This window comes from Leptodactylus fuscus, chromosome 3, assembly GCF_031893055.1.
Source record: "Leptodactylus fuscus isolate aLepFus1 chromosome 3, aLepFus1.hap2, whole genome shotgun sequence".
Lineage (NCBI taxonomy): Eukaryota > Metazoa > Chordata > Amphibia > Anura > Leptodactylidae > Leptodactylus > Leptodactylus fuscus.
Window position 1 is genome coordinate 248,020,389 of NC_134267.1, and position 9,167 is coordinate 248,029,555.

Sequence of the window (9,167 nt, forward strand, 5' to 3'; positions counted from 1 at the left end):
TGTTTCCTACAGATGGAGCCATTGCCAGAAATCAGGGAGAAGATGTGACTGATATTAAAGCGGAGGCTGAAGAAGAGAGGATGAGGGGCCATCACCTGTGTAAGAGGGAAGTGGAGGAGGAGATTCCAGGAGGTGTTACCACAGGTACGGAGTCATGAATGGAGAAGGAGAAGTTCCCCCTTAGAGCTCCAGTCCAGTAACTCTCCTCGTTCCTCATACCTGATAAGCAGGGGAGCAGCCCCGAGGGGTGAGGAGCTCATCTAATGTTTGGCGTCTTACAGGGCGTCCACCTGTTACTGGTAATAATGCTGCTGCTTATTCTGGACTTTCTCTCTGAGAAGCAGAGGATATTCTATGTCCAGCCGGAATGATCTCTGTGCGTCTGTCACTGAGGATACAGCAGAAGCTGTACTGTACTCTACTCCACATGACTGAGTGAAAGGACTTGCACCGACCTACAGCGTCTGAGCAGCCGGGGAGGCCAAGGAATTTTTTTTTTTTTTTTTGTACCAATACTTTAGTTTCCTTTTACTTATTGCCATTTGTATTGATGCACAACCCTGTTATCTGGAATCTGTTTGGTGTTTCTCCCCGGAGGCAGCGGACGTCCAGGCATCAATACAACAGTCTCCTTACCGAGTGACAGTGATGTAGTGATGTATACATGATATCTTATTGCCTGATTCACACCCTATGCAAATCATAGAACATGCAAATTAAATTTGTGCTAAAATCAATAAGAATCATAAAATCTATTTTTTCTCTTACAGAAAATCCCAGTGCGATCTCTGAGGGAAACGTCATGTTATCAGTAAGTGATAAAGGAGAAGATGAAGATATGATGGAGCGCTCCTCAGGAGAAAACCTCATTACCCCTCATGTACATCCAGGACGTCACAGTACAGATCCATCATATAATCCCCCCAATCATGAGGAACCTTCTGACCAACCACAGATTGTGACCACAAGTACTGAGAAGAAAGGCGGGAAAAGGTTTCAGTGTGAGGAATGTGGAAGAGCATTTATTAATAGTGCAAGTCTTGTAACACACAGAAGAAGTCACACAGGAGAGAAGCCATATTCATGTTCAGAATGTGGGAAATGTTTTACAAAAACATCAAGTCTTGTTAACCATGAAAGAAGTCACACAGCAAAGAAGTCATGTTCAGAATGTGGGAAATGTTTTACTACGAAAGGAAATCTTGTTAATCATGAGAGACTTCACACAGGAGAGAAGCCATATTCATGTTCAGAATGTGGGAAATGTTTTACTACGAAAAGAAGACTTGTTATACATGAGAGACGTCACACAGGAGAGAAGCCATATTCATGTTCAGAATGTGGGAAATGTTTTACTACAAAAGGAAATCTTGTTATACATGAGAGACTTCACACAGGAGAGAAGCCATATTCATGTTCAGAATGTGGGAAATGTTTTACTACGAAAGGAAATCTTGTTATACATGAGAAACTTCACACCGGAGAGAACCCATATTCATGTTCAGAATGTGGGAAATGTTTTACTACGAAAGGAAGTCTTGTTATACATGAGAGACTTCACACAGGAGAGAAGCCATATTCATGTTCAGAATGTGGGAAATGTTTTACTACGAAAGGAACTCTTGTTGAACATAAGAGACTTCACACAGGAGAGAAGCCATATTCATGTTCAGAATGTGGAAAATGTTTTACTATGAAAGGAAATCTTGTTATACATGAGAGACGTCACACAGGAGAGAAGCCATATTCATGTTCAGAATGTGGGAAATTCTTTTCATGTAAATCGGATCTTATGAAACACGAGAGAAGTCACACAGGAGTGAAGCCGTATTCATGTTCAGAATGTGGGAAATGTTTTACTACGAAAGGAAATCTTGTTAAGCATGAGAGACTTCACACAGGAGAGAAGCCATATTCATGTTCAGAATGTGGGAAATGTTTTACTACGAAAGGAAATCTTGTTAAGCATGAGAGACTTCACACAGGAGAGAAGCCATATTCATGTTCAGAATGTGGGAAATGTTTTACTATGAAAGGAAATCTTGTTGAACATGAGAGACTTCACACAGGAGAGAAGCCATATTCATGTTCAGAATGTGGGAAATTCTTTTCATGTAAATCGGGTCTTATGAAACACGAGAGAAGTCACACAGGAGTGAAGCCGTATTCATGTTCAGAATGTGGGAAATGTTTTACTACGAAAGGAAGTCTTGTTATACATGAGAGACTTCACACAGGAGAGAAGCCATATTCATGTTCAGAATGTGGGAAATGTTTTACTATGAAAGGAAATCTTGTTGAACATGAGAGACTTCACACAGGAGAGAAGCCATATTCATGTTCAGAATGTGGGAAATGTTTTACTATGAAAGGAAATCTTGTTGAACATGAGAGACTTCACACAGGAGAGAAGCCATATTCATGTTCAGAATGTGGAAAATGTTTTACTACGAAAGGAAATCTTGTTATACATGAGAGACGTCACACAGGAGAGAAGCCATATTCATGTTCAGAATGTGGGAAATTCTTTTCATGTAAATCGGATCTTATGAAACACGAGAGAAGTCACACAGGAGTGAAGCCGTATTCATGTTCAGAATGTGGGAAATGTTTTACTCAGAAAGGACATCTTGTTATACATGAGAGACGTCACACAGGGGAGAAGCCATATTCATGTTCAGAATGTGGGAAATTCTTTTCATGTAAATCGGATCTTATGAAACACGAGAGAAGTCACACAGGGGAGAAGCCTTATTCATGTTCGGAATGTGGAAAATGTTTTAGAGATAAATCCAATCTTATTAGACATGAGAGAAGTCACACAGGGGAGAATAATCTTGTTACCCGTGACGGAATACAGTAAAGGGAATAGCCATTTTGATGTTCTGTAGGTGGAAAATACCCGGCACTGCCTCTTGGTCTCGGTGACACAGCTCATGTTTTTATAAGACGCTGGCATTTTTCCCATAGTATTTTGCATTTCCTTTTAGTATTTGTAGCCTAAACGTTGCAGCCAATCTGGAAGCCGCGCAGATCTTTCCATTATACTTCTCTCTGTTTATGCTCCACTCCCACTTGCATGGCTTCCTCCAGTGAAACAACCACTAAGTTGTAGAGAAGTGGAAGCAAGTGATTGCACCCAACCCAACTGACTAACCACAGAGAGACATCCATCCAAGGAGGAAGTCCCCCCGCTAGCTCTTTATTACAACTAGCCAGACTCTACGGGAAAGAAGCCACCAGCTCTTTATCAAGGAAGAAAAGACCACCCTGAAGGAGAGGCTCGGCCTGGGTCCTCATATACAACCCCGAAGGGCCTTGGGATAATGTCACAATACGAAGCCATGAGCAGTGGGAGTACCAGGCCACTCGAAGTCAGATGAGGAAGAAACTGAATTGGCCCAAGTGCTGCAGTAGGAGTGGTCATATCATTTCTGATCGTCTCAACACCCAATATGCTAATTGTGCTCCATACTGTCAGGCGGTGTCTGCTCAAGTCCAGCACTACTGACCTGACTGACTGGTAAAACTAACACTGTCAGATCTGAAGTCACAATTGCTGATGCATTGCTACTGGATTTATGTTGAAATACTAATTTTCCTTTAAAACTAAAGACTATCAGCTTTGGAATAAAGAATGTATTATAAGATGGCGACGATTCTTATGTTTTGCTAAATTCCTTAGATTGTAACCAAGACTACAACCTGTTATACGTCACGATCAAGAGCCAATCATGTGAAGAATTTCATGTTATATTATGCATTAACCCTTTCTTTTCCTTTCCTGTATAACTATGTGTGACATGAAATAAAGTTAGTTCAGTGCTATGGAGGCGATGATATAGCATGAGCTGGGATTGAAAACGGAACTGAGTGTCTGTGTCATTCTTAGCGCGGTGCACACATGCTAATACTAATTTGGATCTGACTGATTGACCCGTGCTGTCGAATTCGACCCTGACAAATGGCGCCCAACGTGGGGCTATCATGAGGAAACCAGGGGGGGCTCGCTGACCCGCATAGGCCGCCACACCGAACTCCGCCATTTCCCGAGGAGGGTGTCCAGAACCTCAAACGATCACGGTGAGTTTACTCATATTTTATATGTGTTCACTTGCCTGTGAATCTCGAGAGGTGGCGGTTTAGTAAGTGTGGTGGTGAGCCGGGTCGGGTGCTCAAGGTCTTAAAGGGGCAGACATGCCTGGAGTTTCCTCTGATAGCTTAGAACCGCAGCACTGATATATTTCTGTCCTGTGTGGCTCAATCGGTCAGATAGAGGTGTGGATTGAGATTGGGCTTGTGCCTGTTTGACTATAGTGTGAGGGGAGGTAGCTAACAGCCGTCTGTTTAGATTATTTTTAGACTATTGTATTTGGTGCCGTACCATCATTGTTATTTCGAATTTGTGGTTCTCCCTGGCGATAGGCTGGGTCTGAGAACGAACTTGTGGTTTTAGGTATTTGCTGTTCTGGTCGCGTGGCGCTAAAGAACAGAGATCGTGGTACGGCTGTTCATATGCAAGCATACTTTGTCTACAGAGGCACAGACGGCTGTGGATTTGGTTAAAAGTGAGAGAGGGGAAGAAACAGGTGAATGAGGTGGAATGTTAGGAGATAAAGGTTTGCTCATTGCAGGGTCGCAAGGACTCTATAGCGTGAGGGATATGCAGGACTGACAGGCGAGGGAGGACATGAAAACGCTGAACCTCTGTTTGGTTATCTGAAACTTGATGATAAAAAGAATATGCCGAGTATAATTGCTTGTGCGCCACTGCCCTAAAATGGCGCCGAGAGTGGTGGAGATGGGTGGACCTGTGACGTCTGTGGACAGCAGAATCCTGATTGGCAAGATGTCGGTGTAGCCTGTGGAGCTCCCCGCCCATCCCCTGTTGTCTCATCTTCCGGACCAACGCCCAGGGATGGCGGAAGTGAGGTCATGGCTGTTTCCTCTGGCGGCCATGTTAGTACACCCAGACCAACACCTCCCACCGCCCCTCAGATCACGCCCCTATATCCGGTGATAGCTACATCCAGTTCCTAGTACAAACCCTCAACCCCGGAAGAGGTCAAACCCCCGGTAGCCCCCCTTTTCCGAGTCTCCAAGTGTATATGCCCAGTTCAGCTATAAAAGACCCCACTGTATACCATTATTATGATGTTTAGAGGATTATACATTCAAAACTTTGGTTGGAATCTAATAAAGAAAAATTGGAATAGTCTGGTAAATTCCCTTTAAAGCAACGTCAAGTATAGTTTGAGGTTTTGAACATCTGGGATAATTAGATTGTGGTTTGCCATGAAAATATTCAAAGATTGCACGAAAATGTTAATATGTAATTTTTGTGTCAGTATATTAACTGCTGTTTGAGTTTTATTCCTATTTTATTTCTGTAGAGAGCAATCAAAGCTTTTTCATTGACTGCCAAGAGCTTCAAGGTCGTTTTATCTCTTAGACTGCCAGATGCTGGAGGAAGCGCAGAGAAGACGAAACTTGGCTTTGTGCCAGCACCAGAGTCCACAGTCTATGTATTATATCCGAAGAAGTGATTTGGTACAAAATCTAAGCAGATGATGTCATGGTTATGTTTTGAATTATTGTTTGTCTGTTATTGTCTTTTAAACTGTTGTATCCACAAAAGAGCAAAAAGGTGATAGTGAGAAGTTTCGGATCTTCACAGCGTGGGTATGGGAGGTCACGGAGGGGGAGGCGGCCACTCACCCTCTGTCGCCTCACCAACCTACAAGTTGGGGTTTTACCCCAAGTTGAAATCTTTGTGCTAGAGTTCAAGGCGCACAGAGATTGGATTACTGGTATCATCTATGTATTACAGAGAATATTCTGATTTTTACTTGTTTGTTTATGTCTCTATGTGTTTATGGGAATGGGAAATAATGAGCTGAAACTTCTTCTTTGTGTCTTATCCCATAGTTATGTGTTGGAACTTATGTTGTAACTTTATATCCAGTCACGTTATGCTAATTATCCTAAACGTATCTTCTTTTTGTCTAAGAATTTACCATTAGAGACCGGAATCCTTATTATTTGTTACATATTTGTACCTCGTCATTGTAGATTTCCCTGAGCTGGCTCAGATCACGGTTATGAGGGAAGGTAACTCATCTGGTCTGTGCCGTATTTTAATCTTTGTATATTATTCTTTATCATTTGTATCATACAGAAGTGTGCACAATATCACACTAGCTTCCGTTCTCTTTTTATGTAGTCACTGATCCGACATAGAATTGTCTTAGTAAAGCATTTGGTGTTGCCTTCTTTAAAGCCGTACCCGACCCCTTAAGATAGTTGAGAAAACATATAGTGCTAGAAGTGGGGTACGGTAGAAGGTTTTTCTTGTTAGGACTGTGTTGTTAGCAACATTTTGACTTTAAAAGTAAAATTTTAGGAAAATTCTGATAATCTGGAATTTTGAGACGTCCATCAAATAATCCAGAATATAGTGTGAAATTGTGTAAAAAACATGTATATATTTAAAAAGAGAGAGGTTGTAAATACATTTTGTTGACATTTTTTTTAATTTTTTTTATATGGTAGAGTTGGAAGGGACCTGAAGGGCCATCGGGTCCAACCCCCTGCGAGTGCAGGTTTTCCTAAATCATCCCAGCTATATGTTTCTCCAGATTCCGCTTGAAGATTTCCATTGATGGAGCGCCCACCACCTCCCGTGGCAGCCTATTCCACTCTCTCACTCCCCTCACTGTCAGAAAGTTTTTCCTAATGTCTAATCTGTATCTCTTTCCCTTTCGTTTCATCCCATTGCTTCTTGTACTTCCTTGTGCTAATGAGAATAGGGGAGATCCCTCTGCACTGTGACTACCTTTCAGATATTTGTAGACTGCTATTAAATCTCCCCTCAGCCTTCTCTTCTGCAAACTAAACAATCCCAGTTCTTTTAGCCGCTCCTCATAGGACATGGTTTGCAGACCTTCCACCATTTTGGTTGCTCTTCTCTGGACTTGCTCCAATATATCGATGTCTTTCTTGAATTGAGGCGCCCAGAACTGTACACAGTATTCCAGGTGTGGTCATGGGCTGCCTATGTATTCTGGGCAATGAGCGGTCACAATGTGTTAGATTATGTGAATCATGAAATGAATAGTTGAAAAATGTTGATGTAATGAAAAGATGCCAGAAAGTGGCAAGAAACAGGAGGGTTAGGTATGTTACCTAAGTTTAGGATGTCAAAAAGATGGAACTTAGAAGCTGAAACAGAAAGTGATGTGATAATATGCACATGATAGGAGGGCTAGCAGATTTTGGGTTGAAGCAAGTGAAAAGATTGCGCAAGAAAGTGAACAAGGGTTGAGATAAGCTGATTGAAACTAAGATTGTCCCCCATTGTGTAAAATTGTCATGTAATGATTAGAGATGAGCGAACAGTGTTCTATCGAACACATGTTCGATCGGATATCAGGGTGTTCGCCATGTTCGAATCGAATCGAACACCGCGTGGTAAAGTGCGCCAAACCTTAGACTCCGCCTCCTCCAGCAGAGCCAGCACTGATTGGCCGAAGGCTGGCCAATGCATTCCTATGCAAATGCAGAGACTTAGCAGTGCTGAGCCAGTTCTGCTCAACTACACATCTGATGCACACTCGGCACTGCTACATCAGATGTAGCAATCTGATGTAGCAGAGCCGAGGGTGCACTAGAACCCCTGTGCAAACTCAGTTCACGCTAATAGAATGCATTGGCCAGCGCTTATTGGCCAGAGTACGGAACTCGACCAATCAGCGCTGGCTCTGCTGGAGGAGGCGGAGTCTAAGATCGCTCCACACCAGTCTCCATTCAGGTCCGACCTTAGACTCCACCTCCTCCGGCAGAGCCAGCGCTGATTGGCCGAAGGCTGGCCAATGCATTCCTATGCGAATGCAGAGACTTAGCAGTGCTGAGCCAGTTCTGCTCAACTACACATCTGATGCAACCCTTGTGCACACTCTGCTTCATCAAGCTAATAGAAAGCATTGGCCAGCACTGATTGGCCAGAGTACGGAATTCGGCCAATCAGCGCTGGCCAATGCATCCCTATGGGAAAAAGTTTATGTCACAAAAATCACAATTACACACCCGATAGAGCCCCAAAAAGTTATTTTTAATAACATTCCCCCCTAAATAAAGGTTATCCCTAGCTATCCCTGCCTGTACAGCTATCCCTGTCTCATAGTCACAAAGTTCACATTCTCATATGACCCGGATTTCAAATCCACTATTCGTCTAAAATGGAGGTCACATGTTTTCGGCAGCCAATGACTTTTTCCAATTTATTTCAATGCCCCCGGTGTCGTAGTTCCTGTCCCCTGCGCTGTTGTCCCCCACCTCCCCTGCGCTGTTATTGGTGCAAAAAAGGCGCCAGGGAAGATGGGAGGGGAATCGAATTTTGGCGCACTTTACCACGCGGTATTCGATTCGAACATGGCGAACACCCTGATATCCGATCGAACATATGTTCGATAGAACACTGTTCGCTCATCTCTATGTGTGTGCTTAGCACACACATTCAGCTCTACTTCATCGGGCTAATAGAATGCATTGGCCAATCAGCGCTGGCTCTGTTGGAGGAGGCGGAGTCTAAGGTCGGACCAGAATGGAGACTGGTGTGGAGCGATCTTAGACTCCGCCTCCTCCAGCAGAGCCAGCGCTGATTGGCCGAAGGCTGACCAATGCATTCCTATTGGTAGCAGTGCTGCTGAACTACACCGTGTGCCGGTCAGCCCATCTGATATAGCAGAGCCGAGTGTGGATATAGGAATCCACACTCGGCTCTGCTATATCAGAGTTCCGTACTCTGGCCAATCAGCGCTGTCCAATGCATTCCTATTGGAAAAAGTTTATGTCACAAAAATCACAATTACACACCTGATAGAGCCCCAAAAACTTATTTTTAATAACATTCCTACCTAAATAAAGGTTATCCCTAGCTATCCCTGCCTGTACAGCTATCCCTGTCTCTTAGTCACAAAGTTTACATTCTCATATGACCCGGATTTGAAATCCACTATTCGTCTAAAATGGAGGTCACCTGATTTCGGCAGCCAATGACTTTTTCCGATTTTTTTTCAATGCCTCCGGTGTCGTAGTTCCTGTCCCACCTCCCCTGCGCTGTTATTGGTGCAAAAAAAGCGCCAGGGAAGGTGGGAGGGGAATCAAAT

The 9,167-nt window shown here is 43.4% G+C and overlaps 1 protein-coding gene across 1 annotated transcript; it reads left to right on the forward strand.

Moving 5' to 3' along the window:
• The first annotated feature begins 775 nt into the window (after nucleotides 1-775).
• LOC142198409 (uncharacterized) lies at nucleotides 776-3,851 on the forward strand. The gene has a single exon (XM_075269442.1). It carries the CDS (start codon nucleotides 803-805, stop codon nucleotides 2,861-2,863), a length of 2,061 nt encoding a protein of 686 aa, XP_075125543.1. The 5' UTR covers nucleotides 776-802; the 3' UTR covers nucleotides 2,864-3,851.
• Nucleotides 3,852-9,167: the final 5,316 nt, after the last annotated feature.

Coding starts and splice junctions, on each gene's coding strand:
- LOC142198409 (XM_075269442.1), top strand. CDS start 803: ATGTTATCAGTAAGTGATAAAGGAGAAGATGAAGATATGATGGAGCGC.